This window comes from Macaca mulatta, chromosome 14 (assembly GCF_049350105.2).
Source record: "Macaca mulatta isolate MMU2019108-1 chromosome 14, T2T-MMU8v2.0, whole genome shotgun sequence".
Lineage (NCBI taxonomy): Eukaryota > Metazoa > Chordata > Mammalia > Primates > Cercopithecidae > Macaca > Macaca mulatta.
Genome location: NC_133419.1, coordinates 40385855 through 40407603, shown reverse-complemented (window position 1 = coordinate 40407603; position 21749 = coordinate 40385855). Strand labels below are relative to the sequence as shown.

The window sequence follows — 21749 nt, the reverse complement described above, 5'->3', positions numbered from 1 at the left end:
CACATAATCTGGATTTATTCATCTTTATCCTGAAATACATTATTTCATAGATGGTAAGATTCACATGTTTAATAATACATAATGACAAATTGTGCAAATAAGAAAATATAGGTACATATTTATATGAATATGCTAACAGAAATTTCTAAAATCACATATAGAAAAATATAAAGTATTTTGGGGCCATTTACAGGAGTAGTGAAAGTTCTTACAACTCTCAGTTATACCCAATGATGTCTCGATTAGTACCTATTATAAAAATAAAATTTATAATAGAATGTTTATACCATCCAGAAAAAGTTAAAATATATTAAGAATAGCCTATTTCTCTTTAATAAAGCATATATATAAAACTCTATTTGCTAATATTTCTATTCTCTAAAACATTCTGTTTATAGATAAGTCCTCTGCTATTTCTAGTCAAATGCTAATCTTTTGAGTGAAGCTGAATTAGGTAGACAACTACTGGATGTATCCTGAGAAACAAGTAATGTGTATATTTCATTTATTTTATAAGTAAGAGCTACGGACTGAGGTCACAATCTTTTCAAGGGTTATTAAATTCATTATTTTAACTAACACTTTTGAACATCTACCTTATGTTGTTAATTGAGGACATTTCTGAGTATATAACAACATAAGAATGATCGTTTTTAAACTTGAAAGAGATGACAGGTTAATGAGTAAAGGAGAAATATGAAATATCACAGAATTCCTTGACACTAAATGATGTTTTGCAAATACTGAACAGAATGATGTTTGTAAACTTTCTACTGGTTTTCAGGAGTCCCAAGACTATAGGAAAATGTACATCACCTAATTTTGTCACATATGAATAATTGTTTTTCCTTTTTGTTTCCAAGAAGCACAATGTAGACCAAGAGGTAGAAAAAATATTTTTAAAGATACATATTTAAGATGTTCAGCTTTTGTCAAATGAAGCAATAGGTCACAATAATGTCACAGAGACAATGAATTTCCAGCTTAATCCTCAGCAATAACATAATACTCATTATCAGGCATATATTCATTTATTCATTCATGAATGTTACTCATTCACATTCATTAAATAATAACTACAAGTTGAATGATGTTTTCAGTACTGGACGCACAGAAAAGTCAGATTCATTTTTTTATTTAGATGAAGAAGAAGGAACAGAATATAAATAGCAAAAAAAAAAAAAAAATCAAAACACAGAAAAAAACAAAAGTAGCAAAACTCAGTACTCAGAAATTCTGCAGAGTATTTATATACACATGCACACATACACACTCACATTCACACCTTATAATACCATTTTTATTATGCTATTTTGCATAGAAAACTCTTTAGGAATATTACATTTTATTAAAATAACAACGGAGATCCTTGGAGAAGATTACACATAATACATCACCTAATAGCATGAAGGTTTTTATCTGCTTATCTTGTCTCCAAGTTTTAAATATACACATTTAAGCTTTACACATTTAGACTCACAATATGGGTAACATTTTATTTTCCATATTTTCAGTTAATATTACAATACTTCTTTAAAGGCCTGGCATGTATTTTTTTCACTGCCATCCAATTTCATGCTGACATACAAACACATGAACAAACACACGCACACACACGGATTATTACTTTTTAAAATTTTGGCCATAGTTTTAGACATTTCCCTGCAAATTGTTTTCCTCTAAGAACAATTTAATATGCACATCCATCCAGGAGACTAATTATAAATCTGCTTTACAATTAGTAGAGATTTTTGATAGCTATATAATTTTCATTGTACATTCTGTGTTTCAATTGTTTATTTTCGTATCTGTAGCCCACTCTAACTCAGAAGGTGAGCTCTTCAAAAGCAGATAACTCCTGTTTTATGTTTGTATTCTCAAGATTTAACACTGAGTCTAGCACAGAGAAGTCAATGAATATCTGTGAGTGAATAGAATATGCACAAATAAATGAACATTTTTAATGAATCTTTAAAAAAATCATTCCTTTTTGTGTGTGTGTATATGTGACAAAGTTTCATTCTTGTGCCCAGGCTGGAGTGCAATGACATGGTATTGACTCACTACAACCTCTGCCTCCTAGGTTCAAGCAATTCTCCTGCCTCAGCCTCCTGAGTAGCTGGGATTACAGGTGCCTGCCACCATGCCTGGCTAATTTTTGTATTTTTAGTAGAGATGGTGTTTCACCATGGTAGTCAGCCTTGTATGGAATTCCTCACCTCAGGTGATTCACCCACTTTGGCCTCCCAAAGTGCTGGGATTACAGGCATAAGCCACTTCACCCAGCCAAGTAATTTCAACTTTTATTATAGATTAAAGGGTATATGTGCAGATTTGTTATATAGGTATATTGTGTGATGCTGAAGTTGAGCATAGTACCCAGTATTTTTTTTTTTCAGCCCATGCCTCACTCTCTGCCTACCCTATCTAATAGTCCCTGGTCTCTATTTTCCTTATCTTTATGTCTATGTGTATTCAATGTTTAACTCCCCCTCATACATGAGAACATGTGACATTTGGTTTCCTGTTCCATTTAGCCACTGTGGAAAGCAGTTTGGAGCTTTCTGAAGAATGAATCTTTTCATTAAAAAAAATTATACTCTCTAGACTTTACATACGATAGAGGTTAACTGGGGACAATTGAGAATGGGATGTCAATTAGAGTAAGTAGGAAGATTACAAAAAACTTTCAGAAGCAAACAGTCACTACAATTAAAATAGTTATTGGACACATAGAACATGAGGAGGAGAAAACACAAACCAGGATAATGGCTGGGTGAAGTCAAGTTCTTGGGACTTAGGAAAAAATAACCAATCAATCTTGGTTGCAGCAAAGCGTTTATATAGGTAAGACAGAAGACTGGTGAGAGATTCTCAAATTTTTAATCCGTTGAAAGTCAGTCTGTTTGTAATGTATAAAACTCCATGAGAGATTTTCAGTGGGGTGGCGTAAGATTCTCACCAGATTTTAGGAAGTTGAGGAAGATTATCCTGAAATAAATGTGTTAAGTAGGTTGAGTTACAGTGAACCTTAGAGTAGGCTAGAAAATTAGCTCTTCAAAGAACCCAGCAAGTGGGAGTCAAGCTAGAGGAAGAACAAGAGGATAAAAACTTTACGAATGATAATATATATTAAAAAAAAAACTGCAAGAAAAACAAACAGATTTTATTTTTTTAAAATGTATCCTTTTTTTAACTTTTATTTTAGAATCAGGGGGTGCAGGTGTAGGTTTGTTTCCTGTATAGACTGCATGATTCTGAGGTTTGGAGCATGAATGATCCTATCACCCAGGTACTGAGCATAGTACCTAAGAGTTTTTAAACCCTTGCCTGCCTCCCTCGCTCCTCACTCTTGTAGTCCTCATTTTCCATTGTTGCCATCTTCTATCCATGAGTACCCAATATTTGGCTCCCATTTATAAGTGAGAACATGTGGTATTTGATTTTCTGTTCATGTGTTAATTTGTTTAGGATAACAATCTCCAGTTGCATCTATGTTGCTGCAAAGGACTAACTTTCCTCCTTTTTATGGCTGGATAGTATTCCATGGTATATATGTACCACATTTTTTCTTTATTCAATCCACCGTTGTTGGGCACCTAAGATGATGCCATGTCTTTGCTAATGTGCTGCAATGAACATGTGAGTGCATGTGCCTTTTGGTAGAAAGATTTGTTTTCTTTTGGATCTTTGGCCAGTAATGGGATTGCTGAGTCAAATAGTAGTTCTCTTTTAAGTTCTTTGAGAAATCTTCAAACTGCTTTCCACAGTGGCTTCACCAATTTACATTCCCACCAATATTGTATAGGTGTTCCCTATTCTCCACACCCTCATCAGCATCTGTTGTTTTTGACTATTTAACTATAGCCACTCTGACTGGTGTGAAATGAGATCTCATTGTGATTTTGATTTGCATTTCTCTGAAGATTAGTGATGTTGAACATTTTCTCCATATGATTGTTGGTTGCTTGTATGACTTCTTTAGAAAATTATTTGCTTATGTTTTTGTCCATTTTTTAATGGGGTTATTTATTTTTTGCTTGTTTAATTGTTTTTCTTATAGATTCTCAAACAGATTTTACATCTTTGTCCCCTTCCTTTTGCCTTGCCTTTAACATGGATTCCTCCCCTTTTTGAAAGAGAGTGACATAGTGAAATTTGCAGTTCAAAAAAAGAAAAAATACATTGGCAATTGAAATTTGTGTAACACTCTATGATATGCATTTATATATAAATATGTTCAGTTTTAACAGATGCCTATTAACATATAGTTGAATGGATCTAGGAGATTCTGCTATTGAGAAAAAAAAAAAAAACTGGAATGTATTTTCAAAATTGTACAACTCCTATTCATACTATTTTATACTTGACATATCTATGAGAAAATATCCATGAAGAGAAATGTAAGAGCTTACATAAATTGAAAGGGTCAAGCATATCTAAGACATCCAGTTTACTTATGAGTGACAATTATAAAAAAAAAAATTCAAGTAAGTATGTCAGATCCTTGGATCTGCTTTCAGGTACTCTGGCCAAATAGCAGTAACATCATCTTTAAAAACTGAATTTAAGGCTGGATGTGGTGTCTCATGCCTACAATTCCAGCACTTCGGGAGGCCGAGGTGGGCGGATCACGAGGTCAGGAGATCAAGACCATCCTGGCTAACACGGTGAAACCCCGTCTCTACTAAAAATACAAAAAATTAGCCAGGCATGGTGGCGGGAGCCTGTAGTCCCAGCTACTCGGGCAGGAGAATGGCGTGAACCCGGGAGGTGGAGCTTGCAGTGAACCGAGATCTTGCCACTGCACTCCAGCCTGGGCGACAGAGCTAGACTCCATCTCAAAAAAAAAAAAAAAATAGGAAAAAGAATTGAAAACCAGGATGGGTCAGAGGGATGCACATATACCCATGAAACGTGACAATTTCTTGTGTAAAAAGTAAGCTTTTAAAAACACATTTCCAGTCTCCTATGAAAACTACAAATTTTTATTTGCCAGCGTTTTTGGGGTGAAACCCAAAAACCCTTGTGAGGTACTTGGAAATGGACTGGAATTCTGAAAACAGTAGGTGGAAAATGAAGGCAAAATAGTACAGTTTTCTATTAGATGGGACCAATGTTAAACTCTGAGTCAGGAGACATTTATCACATCATTTCCTGAAACAGAATAAAAGCAAACAAACCAAAGATTGTCTTTTCTACCTGTTTAAGAGATTGGTAGTTTTATTAACTTATTTTTCTCTGAAAATAACATACACATATTGGCAATTTTCTTTCACTTTCTCTAAACTAGATACAGTGATGTAATAAGAAATTTATCAAATTTTCATACTTTGAAAGATTGAAAAGTTTAGAAATGTCTAAACTTACTCACTTGCATTTATAGATCCCTCATCAGGGATACCTTTTTTTTATTCATTTACTCCAAATTATGTATGTATCCATTATAATTTTATAATTGTTCACTCATCTTCAGATTTATTATATATCTTATAGCATGTGATTTAGTAATTATGTATGACTGAGTGTGATCTTTTGTTTCAAATGTAGGCTATTTGAATTGATATTATGCCACTTCTACATTTGAAGTGGTACAATATCAATTCTAAATAGACTTCTAAATATACTAAATAGAGGCTAGAAAAACAAGAAGGTGAAAGAAAAACAAATTGTGAGATTGTAAACAAAACCTGGCTCTATATATTGATTATATTAAATTTCATGTAAATACTTTGAGAGAAAGCTATTGCCAGACTGTATAAAAATATACAATCAAATTATACTTGACAATTATTAAAATGCACTTTAAATACAAAGACACAAGAAAGATGAAAGTAAAATATGAAAATATATGCTATGCAAACTCCAAGAGAAAAGACTTTAGCAAGTCTAATATCAGATAAATTAGCCATGACAAAACAAATTGCCAGAGAAAAAGAGAGGCATATTATAATGTTAAAAGGGGCAATCCTTTATTCTAAAAGACGTAACAATTCTTAAATTTGTAAGCACCTAAAAAAGCTTCAGATTTCATGAAGCAATAATTGACAGACTTAAACAAAGGAATAGACAAATCCACAATGACTTTTGGATATTTTAATATTCCTTTCAAGCTAATAGATAGAACAAAGAGAAAATTCCGTGAAGATGTAGAAATTGGAAATCTAATGACTTTCAAGTTCTTTATATGTCAATGCTGAAAATGAAAGTCTCTTTTGTAATATATACTTAATGTTATTTCTTTTTTTTTTTTTTTTTTTTTTGAGACGTAGTCTCACTCTGTCGCCCAGGCTGGAGTGCAGTGGCCGGATCTCGGCTCACTGCAAGCTCTGCCTCCCGGGTTTATGCCATTCTCCTGCCTCAGCCTCCCGAGTAGCTGGGACTACAGGCGCCCGCCACCTCGCCCGGCTAGTTTTTTTGTATTTTTTAGTAGAGACGGGGTTTCACCGTGTTAGCCAGGATGGTCTCCATCTCCTGACCTCGTGATCCGCCCGCCTGGGCCTCCCAAAGTGCTGGGATTACAGGCTTAAGCCACCGCGCCCGGCCACTTAATGTTATTTCTAAATGAACTTCACCATCTTTGCCAATGATAGCTATTTCTATTGACTGATTTCCTCCTCCTCTGTCTTAAGGCTCTCATTTTCCTGATTCTTATGTTTAATGATTTTGACTGAATGCTGAATTATTAATGTTACATTATTCGGCACCTGGATTTTGTTATCTTCTAAGAGTATTACAGTTTATTCTAGTAGATACTAATTGTTTAGGTTGGTTATTTTGAGTTTTGTTTTTAAGCTTTATAAGTTTGGTCTAAATGAGCCTTTACAGGACTGTTCTGACCCTGCTTGTAAGACAGATCTTTCTAAGGTTTTTACTAAATATCGTAGTGGTTAAGTCTTTCCATTCTGACTTGTTGGAAATTGAATGTCTAGGTGAGCTCTAGTAATTTTTCACCTTGCAGTTCTTTTCTGGTGATTCTTTAGCTGGCCTTGCAGCATGTTTGCTTATGCATATGCAGATTTCCATTCATCTGAAGACATAAGGGAACACCCCTGAAAATCCTCTGTACTCTTTTTCTACATTGCATTCTTAAATTAAGTTTAGCCCAAAGTTGCCTTCTTACACATTTTAAGTTTGGCCTAAAGGTTTCTCTATACATAGTGAAGTATAACCTAACTTATATGTTAAGCAGAATGTAACCTACACTTGTGCCAGCCACTGAGTTTTTGCCAATCAAGAGAAGCCGACTGTTAAAACCATGTTCAAACAAAGCAAACACCAAGCTGTAACCAATGCATGGCTGTTTTTGTATCTCACTTTCATTTTCTGTATGTCATTTTCCTTTTTCTGTGCATAAATCTTTGATCACATAGCTGCATTGGAGTGTCTCTGAACTTATTCTGGTTAAGGGGTTGCCTGATTTGCAAATCATTCTTTGCTCAAGCTGTTAAATTTAATTTGTCTAAGGTTTTCCTTTTAACAGCTTCAAAGCCTCTGCTGTTTTGTAACATAAATTCTACCTGATCATCTTCCCCTAATCTTAAACTCTTCTCAACTAACCAAAACTTCTGCATTTTGCTTGGGTTTTTCTTCTGTATGATACTTCATAAATTGCCTCCAGAGAAAAACAAACAAACAAACAAAAAAACCCAGACAAATAAAGAAGAGCAACTGCAGGGATTTCTTGCCTACTTCTCCTCTCTTTAGTACGATAGTCTGGCAGTAGTGGTTGTCTACTGTCTTAAACATTTGTTTTATTATATTCTGTCTAGTTATCTTGTTCTTTATGGCAAGAGGGCTTGTCTGAGGCCAGATGCTTCATATTGGCTAAAAGAGTTATTTTCTCAATTGATTTTTGACAAAGGCTCTTATATATTTCAATGTACAAAGGAGCACTTCTTCAACAATTGGTGCACAAGCAACTGGATGTTTGCAATAAAAGCTAAAAGTGAACCTTGACCCTTACCTCACTTCATTTAAAAAAAAAAAAAAAGGTAACTTGAAGAAGATTACACAAAAGAGTATACCCCAAAACTATAAAACTTTAAGAAAACTATTTGAGAAAAAAATTCTTCATGACTTTGAAGTAAACAAACATTTCTTAGGGCACAGAAAGCACTATTCCCAAAGACTTCTCGACCAAACTTTAGAAAGACTCCTCTGAGTTCGCTTATAAAATGGGCCTTGTCCTCAAGTCTTGTTTTAGACTCTTCTAGTCCAATTGTAGCAGGGATCCTGCTAAGTCAGTTTTGGGAGACTCCCTTCATCCTTGGTATCTAAATCTGATCAAATGGCTTTCAGCAAGGATTCTATTAGGCAGCTTTAGCAAGAATCCCTCTACCCATGATTGCTCCTATTAGTAATTGTCTATCCATTGACCTCCATAATTCTGCTCGTCGGCTAGAAATTCCAGCTGTCTTTGCTGTATTTTTGCTATTTTTAGAGTTGAGCCCCATCTCTCTCCCTTACTTCAATAGCCTTGACATTTTTTCAAAAGTCCTGAGTCAAACCTTGCTTATCATTTTACTAGTGAACATGAAAAATAGAACTTCAGTAGAATATAGTAGTGTAATATTTTGGTCTCCCTTAATAAAATCAAACATAGATTAATACTTGCAGCTTTATTTCTCAAATTCTAGTAATGAGATAAGTTATTTAGTCCAAAATGTTTTATTGTCAATCAAATTTAGGAAAACCATTTATATTAAACACAATTTTATTATTATTAAAACATCTAATAATAGTAATTAAGTTCAGGAGTACATGTTCAGAGGTACATGTGCAGGTTTTTATAAAAGTAAACTGATAAACTCATGTCATAGAGGTTTGTTGTACAGATTATTTTGGCACCCAGGTACTAACACTTGTACCCAATAGTTATTTATATATTTTTTTGATCCTCTCCCTCCTCCTACCCTCAACCCTCAGGTAGACCCCAGTGTCTCTTTTTCCCCTCTTTGTGTCCATGAAGCACAATATTCTAATAAAAGACTCTGAGAAGTCCAGAGAAAATAAATCTTTTTAACATCGTTCAACTCATATTATCATAGCATTAATCTTTTAGGGGAGAGTGAAGAGTAAATATTATTGAAGAAAGTTAAATGGTTCTATGGAACGTCTTTGTCAAAACTCTAGCTTCACTAATGGTGTGGAATGTTTAGCACTGCTTGCTATTCTATAAACTTGACAGACACATCCTGATCATTGAAAAGCCTACTCCAAGTAATTAAGGAATAATCTATTCTGAGAAATCAGTGTGATAAGCAGAGATAACAGGTCACTGAAATAAACAGTATGCTAAAAAATCTTGTGTTGTATATATTAGTTAACAGGTATGTTTCCTTCTCAGAAAATAATATAAAATAATATCATTTTTGAAGGGTAATAATATTTGTTTAATTTATATCATTCAGATCAACATTCAAAATTTCCCGAGTGTTAGCAGCATTAATAAATGAACAAATAATAATAAAAATAAATGAATATAAACATAGATACATAAATGAACAGAAGAAAAAATAGCTTTAAGTGGAGATGCAAATTTTAAATAGTATATACTACAGACACCAACTTTTAAATGTGCTATTTATTAATTTATAGTTAATTCTAATAATGTTTCTCAGTTGTGAGTGGTTTTTGGTAGGACATAAATACTCCTATCCAATGTACATCCCCTATTTTGTCTCCATTTTAAAGAGTTTTATTTTGCTACAATCTGAGCAACACTGCAGAGCCAGAACATATCAGTATACATCCCTTTATTAGGGATACACATCTCTTCAAATATGAAATTAATGTATATCAGATTCGCTTTACAAAAAGAACCCTAATATTGTACCTTGTATGATCAGTGCAAATATTTGCAAAAAGACATTACTTGAATAAATCAGAATAACTTCCTCCCATTTGTGTAAAACATTTCATGGTATTGAAATTCTAACTGAGCTTTTTAGATTTCCAAATTTTAGCTAAACAGGAAAAAACCAAGTATTCTTTCAAACTGGAACAACTGTACCCCCTCGCTCCATGATAGGAAAACAAAATAAAAAACCCTGTTCAAAATTAGCTTGGAATTCTAAGTGAGGAACTCTTAAACTTGATGTATTTGTTCATTCGCTCTGCGTTAAATGCTCATTTTGCTCCTGGTGCTTATCCAGTTGGCCCTCCTTAGAGTCATCATGTATAATATGTACTTGTACCAAGACATTGTCTACTCCTAGAGAGTCAGTATGATGTCTGAATCCTGTGCGTTTTACAGTTATCTGCTCTCCTTTAGTCTGCCCAACTAAAGACAGTCCACGTTCTTCAGTTATTGGGGTAAAAGACAGAAAAGCCTGAGTGCAATAAACCAGATACAACTAAATAGCCATGAGGAGTTAGACTCAGATGGTTAAGAAGTGTCAGAGGAACAAGCATTTGTCTTTGAATTATGTCAATTATGAGATACTTAAAGGGTAACAGATCTGTATGTACTCGCCACAGAAAGAGTATACCTCTCAGGCCTGGAAGAAGAAATGGCTTCTGAGAATCAAGGAGTTCAACATACTGATTTCATTTATTTGTTTTTATATAACCAGCAATGGGATTGCTGGATTACATAGTAACCCATTTTTAATTTTTTGATACACTTCCATACTGTTTTCCATAATGGCTCTACCAATTTACATTCCCAGCACCTGTACATAAGAGTTCCCCTTTCTCCGCATCCTCATTAGTACTTGTTATTTTTTGTCTTTTTGATAATAAGCATCCTAACCTGAGTGCGGTAGTATTTCATTGCTTCATTGCACTTTCCTGATGATTAGTAATGTTTAACATTTTTAGTATATCTATTGGCAGTTATTTGTCTTCCTTTGAGAAATGTTTATTCAGATATATTGCTAATTTTTTTTTTTTTTTTTTTTTTTTTGAGATGGAGTCTCGCTCTGCCAACCAGGCTGGAGTGCAGTGGTGCGATCTCGGCTCACTGCAAACTCCGTCTCCTGGGTTCACACCATTCTCCTGCCTCAGCCTCCCAAGTAGCTGGGACTACAGGCACACGCCACCAGGCCTGGCTAACTTTTTTGTATTTTTAGTAGAGATGGGGTTTCACTGTGTTAGCCAGGATGGTTTCGATCTCCTGACCTTGTGATATCTCACCTCGGCCTCCCAAAGTGCTGGAATTACAGGCATGAGCCACAGCATCTGGCCTATTTTGCCAGTTTTTAGTAAGTCATATTATTGGATTTTTGCTTTTGATTTGTGTTCTTGGTTTGTTCTAGATAGTAACCCTTTGTCAGCTGAGTAGTTTACAAATACTTTCTCCCATCCTTCAGGTTGTCTCTTCACTGTATTTTCTTCTGCTGTGCAGAAGTAGTAAATCCTTACCTATCAATAGTAACCTTGACTATAAATAAACTAAATAATATAATTAAAGTATATAAAGTGGTTAAATGGACTAAAAAAAGACTCAAATATATGCTGCTTATAAGAAACTTACTTCACCTATAAAGACATGCACAGGCTAAAAGTGAATGAATGGAAAAAGATATTCCATGCAAATGGAAACCAAAGCAGATTAGAAGTAGCTATACTTACATCAGACAAAATAGACTTTCAGTAAAAAAAAAAAGATATAAAAAATGACAAATAAGGCCATTATATAATGATAACAGAGTCATTACAGTAGGAGGATATAGCAATTGCAATTACATAAGCATCCTACACTGGAGCATCTTTATGTGTATATATAATAACAGATCTAAATGGAGATATTTATTGTGATGTAAGAATAGTAAGGTACTTTAATACCCCACTTTCATACCTAGACATATTATTCAAACAAAAAATCAACAAAGAAACATCAGAGTAAGGCCAGGTGCGGTGGCTGATACCTGTAATCCCAGCACTTCGGGAGGCCAAGGCAGGCAGATCACCTGAGGTCAGAGTTCAAGACCAGCCTGGTCAACATGGTGAAACCTCATCTCTACTTAAAATATAAAAAAATTGTATTTTAACAGGCATGGTGCCAGGCATGGTGATGCATATCTGTAATCCCAGCTACCTGAGAGGCTGAGGCAGGAGAATAACTTCAACCCTGGGAGGCAGAGGTTGCAGGGATCTGAGATTGTACCATTGCACTCCAGTCTGGACAATGGAGTGAGACTCCATCTCAAAAAAATAAATAAAAAGAAAGAAACATCAGAGTTTAGCTGTACTCTAGACCAAACTCTAGTTAAACTTCATGGACATTGACAGAACATTTTGCCCAACAGTTATAGCATACACATGGAATGTTCTCCAGGATAGACTATATTTTAGGTCACAAATATATATATATAAATAACATTTTTAAAAAAATAAAATTACATCGATTCTCTTTTCTGCCCACAATAGAATAAAACTGGAAATTACCTTTTTAAATGAATGTGTTAATGCTAATATGCCAAATTTTAATTGAATAAAAAACAATCTTTTACATTACAGATTTGATTCAGTTTTACACCAATCCATTACATTTTACATTATGAAGGTCTAATTTTGGGACAGAACATAAAGCAGTAGTGCTGACATAATTGAAGAAATCCTTAATATTTTGTCTCTTCTTTGCAATAAAACTATGTTTTCTTCCTCAGAATAAAAGCTTGAAAAACAAACTCTTGTCAGGAAACAAGCTCTGTGGCATTCATGCAGAAGAGGTGAGTACATTTTTGCTTCTTCTAACTTTAACCGGATAAAAACAGTATTATTGCCAGTTTTTTGTTCAACTCAGACATCTGGTAACTCTTTTTCCTCCTAATACAAATGCAAATTTTTAAATAGAAAAAATATATTTTAAACCTTTGAGTATCTTTGTGTTTTAACATTGCAATAACCAAAAGGGAAAAAAAAAATTAACAAAGGTAGGTAATGGTCACTTTTGTAGATTTTTTTTTTTTCTGGATTTCTTCCTTATCTGGACTAGCAGAATTTCCTTAATAGCAAATTACTGGAAGTCCATAAAATTTCCCTTTTTGTTTCCTCTCTTGTACCTTCTATGTGATGTCTATAAAGTTTTGCGGTGGCAATTGACTGTCAGAGTGAAGATTCTGGGGTTGACCATAAACCATACGAAATAAATACATTCATTGGTTCTATTTGCTGTGTAGGCTGTGTAGTAAAATCATCTCATATATTTCTCAGGGGGACATATGTCATTCTGCTTAATATAGATTTAACTAAAATAATCAATTTTCTATATTTCTCATCTCCAAATCTATTCTTATATCTCTGTAATGTGAAAATGTAGCTCATATAAACCTTAGTAATAGCAATGAAATAGTAATGATACTGTCATGCTAAATAGTTGTTGATGCCTCAAGGAGAGGAGACAAGATTCACTGTTTTAGTTGCATCCTCCAAGAAGCACACACAAAGATATATTAAATGTGTAAGAAATCTATTCAAGAAATAGCCTATGAATGATAAGAGACAGTCATGAGTGGCTTCATATCATGACGAATGTCTTATACCTATGAAGCAGAGGGAAGGAAGGAAGTTTAGATGCAATGAGAAAAGTTGCTTACACAAGTTAAGACAAGTTTACCCTTTGTCTCAGAGTTGTCTAGAAGTAAGGCAAAGAGCTTCTAAAACAGCTCTATTGTCTTTAAATTATGGAACAACCCTTGGTTCAAAAATATCTTTTTCTGCCACTATCCTCTTCCAGCAGGAGGGAAAGGGAAGATAACCTGGTGAAGCACGAGCATTGCTTTTCAGGAGTCCACCCAGGAAATAGTCTCTTCTATCTCATTGTACCCTATTTGCTAACACTAGGTCACATGCTGAGCTAAGTCGAAGAGATTCTGGAAAATGTCACTAGGTCAATAGTCCTGTGTTCACCCCAAACTGAGATTTGTTAAAGAAAGTGAAAACTCTCCTTGAAAAACAAGAAAAAATCATTAACACAAATACAAACATTCAAGTCTAATATGCAATATAACAATCAATTTTATAATATCTTTCCTATAGTATTATATATGGCATTATTAGAAATGTTTAATACAGAAAAACTAAAAGATGATGTTACAGAAGATGAAAAACTAGCCTAAATGGTTTGTAGATCTAATCTAGTGTAATGTTTCATTTCTTTGTATTTTTCTATTTGAACACAAATAGACTTGTACATTGTTTATATTTTAGGTTTTAGAAATAATATAAATGTGGTTTGTGCAGGTTGTATTACAAGAGGGTAACCAGGTAGAATGATGTTTTGAAAAAGAAATATTTAGGTTGAAGTTATATTGAGATAATTTATATGTGTTCAGGATTCACATGACATTCATGTATATGAAAGAGAGGAAGCTCCTGTGAGAAATATCTGTGGTGCACGGAAGTAAAAATGGGCTTACCTTTATTGTTTAGTCTGTCAATTCAAGAATAATTCATATTTTTTCTTCATCTCAATGCCTTGGAGAATATATTATCCCTGAATTGTTAGATACTTCACGTATTAGTGTTGCCTAATATTGAAATGTATTGTAATAGGTTCATTGCAATTTATTTGCTATATGTCATTATGTATTTATAGAATAAATTTAGAGCTTAACATTCTTGGTAATGGGGCAGGCGTGTGTTTTTGTCTGTCACAATACAACTTCAAAACAATATGGTGGCAAATTTAATTATTTGATTCACCATCACTACCAAAAACAAAATACGAATATATTGTCTTGGTTAGGAGCTAACATGGAGATTGCCTGTTAGATCAGTGACCCTCAACTGTCAGTGTTCATAGAAGAATAAAATATCTAAATCCCGTTGACACCCAGAAGATTGCCATTGTTTTCATTTGCCAGAGGATAACATTAACAAGAGAAGCTACTATAAACACCATCTACCAAAATCATCATTCCTATTTCATCGAAGAAATGCTGTTTGAACATGAAATTATAGGAAGCAAAAATCTCAGTCTGAAAGATAATCCCCTAAATGGGATAAAAAAACAGATAAAATATCCTATCATGGCTGCCTACTTTTTCATCTTCCTTGTCATTTTATTACAGACAACATTATCATTATTAGCAACTTTAATTTTGCTGTGAAATCTTACGAAAACTTTATGACTCACAGGCACCAACATCTGGAACTGTATATAAAATCACTAATTGTTTGAAGATTCTCCTTTTGATAATTTTAACTTTTCAAAATGTTGCTAACAAGGTAAATAAAAGTCTAAGTTTTAGCTGGGTTTTGAATTAATATACATTATAAAAAAGAGATGTACCCACTCAGAATGCATTTATTCTTTGCGTAATCTTGCCTGAAATCCTCAGAATTTATTTATTTATTTTTTTTGAGATGGAGTCTTGCTCTGTCTCCGAGGCTGGAGTGCAGTGGCACCATCTAGGCTCACCGCAAGCTCCACCTCCCGGGTTCACCCCGTTCTCCTGCCTCAGGCTCCTGAGTAGCTGGGACTACAGGCGCCCACCACCACGCCCGGCTAATTTTTTGTATTTTTAGTAGAGACGGGGTTTCACCTTGTTAGCCAGGATGGTCTCGATCTCCTCACCTTGTGAGATGCCCACCTTGGCCTCCCAAAGTGCTGGGATTACAGGCATGAGCCACCGCATCCAGCAAGGATTTTGCTTTTTAACTGAAAATTACCAGAGTGCTGGAAACAAAGAGATGAATAACTGTGAGGAAAACTCCTAAAACATATTTTTAATATATATATTATGATAGCAAAGCTCAAAAAATCTAGTCATTCAAGGCCCTCAAATGCAGAAGGTTTTATTGCAGTTCCTGAATGAATCATTGAATAATTGATGTTTTGATAATAATTCTAACTTATGTGGAAAATTTTAAATGATATTCTGTACATTCAGAATATGCACTTTAATTATGTTTTAAAAATGAACACCTCAAATAGCTAAAAGGCAACCATTCTGACACTTGAAAGAGAGCATCAATTATGTGGAAGAATTGACATGCAATTTGCCAAATCACGTGCACCATGTGTGGTAGTAATCTCCCACTCTCCATTGATATTCACCAACTTTAGTATGAGGGGGAAAAAAAAAAAGAAGAAAGTCTGTTTTCCTGAGAAACCTGGTTGCAAATGAGTCCTGGACAGCAGATTGGAACAGCAGTCAGAAAATGCCAATCAACTGTGCATTTGAAATTGTGAGAGATATCATAAATTATTCTTTACTCAAGTCAGCAGCACGAAATGATGATGACCATGTAAAGCAGAATTATCTTAGAGGGCCTCCCCAGCCATGTGGAATTGTGAGTCAATTAAGCTCTTACCTTTGTAAATTGCACAGTCTCAGGTATTTCTTTGTAGCAGTGTGAGATCAGACTAATACAGTAAATTGGCACCACAGGGAATGGGGTGCTGCTGTAAAGATACCTGAAAATGTGGAAGCGACTTTGGAACTGGGTAACAGGCAGAGGTTGGAACACTTTGGAGAGCTCAGAAAAAAACAGGAAGATGTGGGGTGGTTTGGAACCTCCTAGAGACTTGTCAAATGGTTTCGATCAAAATGCTGATAATGATATGGACAATGAAGTCCAGGCTGAGGTAGTCTCAGATGGAGATGAGGAACTTGTTAGGAACTAGAGCAAAGGTGACTCTTGCTATGTTATAGAAAAGAGACTGTCAGCATTTTGCCCCTGCCCTAGAATTCTGTGGAACTTTGAACTTGAGAGAGATAATTTAGGGTATCTGGTGGAAGAAATTCCTAAGCAGCAAAGTGTTCAAGAGGAAGTGGAGCATGAAAGTTTGGAAAATTTGAAGACTGACAACGCAATTTAAAAAAAAAAAAAAAATTCTGAAGAGAAATTCAAGCCAAAGGCAGAAATTTGCATAAATAATGAGGAGCCCAACGTTAATCACCAAGACAATAGGGAAAATGTCTGCAAGAGATGTGGAGACTTTCATGGCAGCCCCTCCCATCATATGCCCAGAGGCCTAGGAGGGAAAAATGGTGTCATGGTCTGGGTCCAGGGCCTCCCAGATCTGTGCAGTCTCTGGACATGGTGCCCTGAATCCCAGCTGCTTCAGCTCCAGCTGTGGCTTAAAGGGGCCAAGGAACAGCTCAGACCATTACTTCAGAGTGTGCAAGCTCCAAGCCTTGGTGGCTTCCATGTGGTTTTGAGCCTGTGGGTGCACAGAAGTCAAGAATTGAGGTTTGGGAACCTCCGCCTATATTTCAGAGGATGTATGGAAATGCCTGGATGTCCAGGCAGAAATTGCCTGCAGAGGCAGAAGCTACATGGATAGTCTCTTCTAGGGAAGAGCAGAAGGGAAATGTGAGTTTGGAGCTCCACACAGAGTCACCACTGCATCACTGCGTAGTGGATCTGTGAGAAGAGAGTCACCATCCCCCAGACCCCAGAATGGTAGATCAACGGCCAGCTTGCACTGTGCACCTGGAAAAGGCATGGGCACTCAATGCTAGCCCATGAAAGCAGCCAGGAGGGGGGCTGTACCTTGCAAATCCACAGGGTGGCGCTGTGCAAGGCTATGGGAGTCCACCTTTCATATCAGCGTGACCTGGATGTGAGACATGGAGTCAAAGGAGATCATTTTGTAACTTTAAGGTTTAATGACTGCCCTATTGACTTTCAGAATTGCATGCAGCCTGTGGCCCCTTTGTTTTGGCCAATTTCTTCCATTTGTAATGGGTATATTTACCAAATGCCTGTACCCCCATTGTATCTAGGAAGTAACTAACTTGCTTTTGGTTTTACAGGCTCATAGGCAGAAGGGAATTGTGTTGTCTCAGATGAGATGTTGGACTTGGACTTTTGGGTTAATGCTGGAATGAGTTAAGACTTTTGGGGCCTGTTGGAAGGGCATGGTTGTTTTGAAATGTGAGGACATGAGATTTGGGAGGGGCTGGGGCAGAATGGTATGGTTTGACTTTTTGTTCCTACCCAAATCTCACCTTGAATTGTAATACCATAATCTGCACATTTCATAGGAGGGACCTGGTGGGAGGTAATTGCATTATGGAGGCAGTTTCTCCCATGCTGTTCTCTTGATAGTGCGTCCTCAGGAGATCCAATGGTTTTATAAGCATCTGGCATTTCCCCTGCTGGCACTCACTTTCTCTTCTGCTGCCCTGTGAAGAGGTGCCTTCCACCATGATTGTAAGTGTCCTGAGGCCTCCCCAGCCATGCAGAACTGAATCAATTAAGCTTCTTTCCTTTATAAATTACACAGTCTCAGCTATTTCTTTATAGCAGTGTGAGAACAGACTAATACAGAGAGTAAATTAACATAATAAGACATAGATGCTGTACTTGAAATATTGTCTTGAGTCACATGGGAAGCTGTGTGAGGACAGACAATGATGTAATAAATGTGATTCTGAAGTGGAAGAATAAAGTCAAGGTACTGAGGGCTCAATGTGAGTTTGCATTCATAAAAGCCATTAACAAGTAGATATACTAAATCATGTCTTTTTGTTGTTCTTATGCATCATGCATTTCACCTTCACTATCCATATAAAAAGAAAGGTGACTTTCTGTGGAAATGAAAAAAGTCAACTACCCTGTGAGAAACCATAAATTCTTGCTGCTGCTTTGTACAGAGTTAAGTGATACAGAATTATTAACATATCTCACTCTCACTCTTAACTTACCCTCCCTCCTTCCCTCCTTTCTTTCCTTCACTGCCCTTCCCTTCCCTTCCCTTTCCTCTCTTCCTTCCTCTCTTTCCTCCCTTTTCCTTCTTTTCCTCTCTCCCACTTCCTCTTTACCTCCCCCTTTCCCTTTCCTTCTCTTCCTGTCTCCTTTTCTTTTCTAAATTTTATTTCATTTTGTTCTTTTTGTTCTTTCTTATTAACTTCCTGATTCAATAGATCACTAAATGCAGCTGACTTATAATAGAAATATCTGTGAAAAACTGTGTTTCTGATATTAGAACCTTGTAGTAGTGTATCATTGACAACACATTCAAGTTTCCACTTAAATCAGTCGTACTTATAGCATTGAACAAAAATTGAAAAATTATTGTGCCATTATAACACAGCTACCACTTCACAAATCAAGTACATTGCATAATTAGAAATATTCTGGGCCTGGGTGTTGTGGCTCACCTCTGTAATCCAAGCACTTTGGGATGCCAAGGTGGACAGATTACCTGAGCTCAGGAGTTTGAGACAAGCCTGGACAACACAGTAAAACCCCGTCCTACGAAAATACAAAAAATTAGCCTAACATGGTGGTGTGCGCCTGTAGTCCCAGCTACTCAGGAGGCTGAGGCAGGAGAATTGATTGAACCCAGGAGGCGGAGTTTGCAGTGAGCTGAGAATGTGCCCCTGCGCCCCAGCCTAGGCAACAGAACAAGACTCCATCTCAAAAAAAAAAAAAAAAAAAAAAAAAATTCTGAATATTTTAGAAAACCAAATCACAATAAACTTGCAGTTGGTTTAGTGGACAACTCATATTCCATTGTAAGCTTGGAAAATTATATTTCTACAGTATAGGCAGATGTTCTTTATTAAAGAGGACTTTTATATCAACACAGTTTACTAGGATGTAATAGTGACATAAGGATCATGGGTTCATTACCTACCATAGCCAGCTTCTTTTAAAATTTAATTTTATTGAGATATAATTTACAGTACAATATAATTTATCTAGTTTAAGTGTACAGTTTGATGGATTTGACCAATGTATAGATTCAAAACATACAATTTTTTCATTACCCTCCAAAATGTCTTCTTGTTATATTACGCTGAATCTTTACCCCAACTCTTAGTCCATGTCAACTACTAAACTGATTTCTATCACTGTTTGTTTGCCTTCTGGAATGTTATCCAAATTGAATTATACAAAATATAGCTTCTAGTTACTGGATTCTTTCACATTGTATAATGCTTTTGAAATTTGTCTGTGTTGTTCCATGATTCAGTACTTCATTCCTTTTCAGTTGCTCAACAGTATTCTAGTACTCCATGTCATGGATATCCTACAATTTATCTCTTCATTGCTTATTAAACATATGTGCTCTTTCTAGCTTTTGGCTATTATGAATAAACATGGCTTAAGTATTTTTGTATATGTTATAGTTCCTCTTGGGTAATTACCTAGGACATATTGCAGTGTAATGCAGTGTACATATGTTTAATTTTATCAGAAAATGCCACTTTCCCCAAGTGATGATACTAATTTATAATTCCACTCAAATACATTTTAATTATTAATTTTTCCTTCTCGTGATCATGCTAATTTATTTGTTTGTGTGTGTGTGTGTGTGTGTGTGTTATTGGTTATTGGTGGTGGTGGTTTTCTTTTTTTGTTTGTTTTTTGCCTGAGTAAAGAATCAGAACCTATAATTTTAGGTATAGAAATACAATAATCTGAAGTCCTTATATTATAATTTTAGTAATTGGGACTGTCCTGAAAAATTCAAAATACATGATCATCATTCAGTGACTTAAGGGAACATAATTAAATGTGGTAGTCAAAGCATACTACTGAGAAAGATTTTCTTTTTAAGTATTTTCCTATTTGCGATGGCCCTCTTAAAAAAGTGTATTACTCTAAAGTGCAAACAACATTCAGCTCAGCATTAGTATTGTAGCAACTTTTCTTGCTTCCAGTCACATTTGCTTCTACTTTGGACATATATCAAATTCAAATTTACTCCCATTTAATTTAAAAAAAGTAATTGAAAATAAGTAGTAAAAAATGAGGCATACATATGCACAGATGTAATTAGCATCTACAATTAGAGTGTTGGTCATGCCTGGGTGATAGAAATTCTGTGTGTTTAGTTGTGGATTGGGGGAAGAACAATACTCAACTTTCTTTAAATAACATATTTTAAACAAGCTCTGGTTTTTCTCTTTCTGCCTAGGATGTCTGGAGGTCTGACTCTCAAAGTTAAGGTTTAACTCACCAATAACCAATAACAACACACACACACAAACACACACACACACACAAATAACATGATCACATGAAGGAAAAATTGATAATTAAAATGTATTTGAACAGAACAGAGCCCTAAGAAATAATACCACACATCTACAACCATCTGATCTTTGACAAACCTGACAAAAACAAGAAATGGGGAAAGGATTCCCTATTTAATAAATGGTGCTAGGAAAACTGGCTAGCCACATGTAGAAAGCTGAAACGGGATCTCTTCCTTACCCCTTATACGAAAATTAATTCAAGATGGATTAGAGACTTACATGTTAGACCTAAAACCATAAAAACTCTGGAAGAAAACCTAGGTAATACCATTCAGGACATAGGTATGGGCAAGGACTTAATGTCTAAAATACCAAAAGCAACAAAAGCCAAAACTGACAAATGGGATCTAATTAAACTAAAGAGCTTCTGCACAACAAAGGAAACTACCATCAGAGTGAACAGGCAACCTACAGAATGGGAGAAAATTTTTGCAATCTACTCATCTGACAAAGGGCTAATATCCAGAGCCTACAAAGAACTCAAACAAATTTACAAGAAAAAACAACCCCACCAAAAAGTGGGTGAAGGATGAGGACAGACACTTCTCAAAAGAAGACATTTATGCAGCCAACAGACACATGACAAAATGCTCATCATCACTGGCCATCAGAGAAATGCAAATCAAAACCACAATGAGATACCATCTCACACCAGTTAGAATGGTGATCATTAAAAAGTCAGGAAACAACAGATGCTGGAGAGGATGTGGAGAAATAGGAACACTTTTACACTGTTGGTGGGACTGTGAACTAGTTCAACCATTGTGGAAGACAGTGTGGCAATTCCTCAAGGATCTA

The 21749-nt window shown here is 35.5% G+C and overlaps 1 protein-coding gene across 2 annotated transcripts in view; it reads left to right on the top strand.

The window, feature by feature from the left end:
- LUZP2 (leucine zipper protein 2) overlaps positions 1-21749 on the top strand; it is a 577754-nt gene that overhangs the window by 397485 nt on the left and 158520 nt on the right. For both annotated transcript variants that reach the window (XM_015114623.3, XM_015114622.3), the window contains exon 6: positions 12615-12677. In XM_015114623.3, the coding sequence (XP_014970109.2) occupies positions 12615-12677 (63 nt within the window). The remainder of the gene's footprint in view (positions 1-12614; positions 12678-21749) is intronic.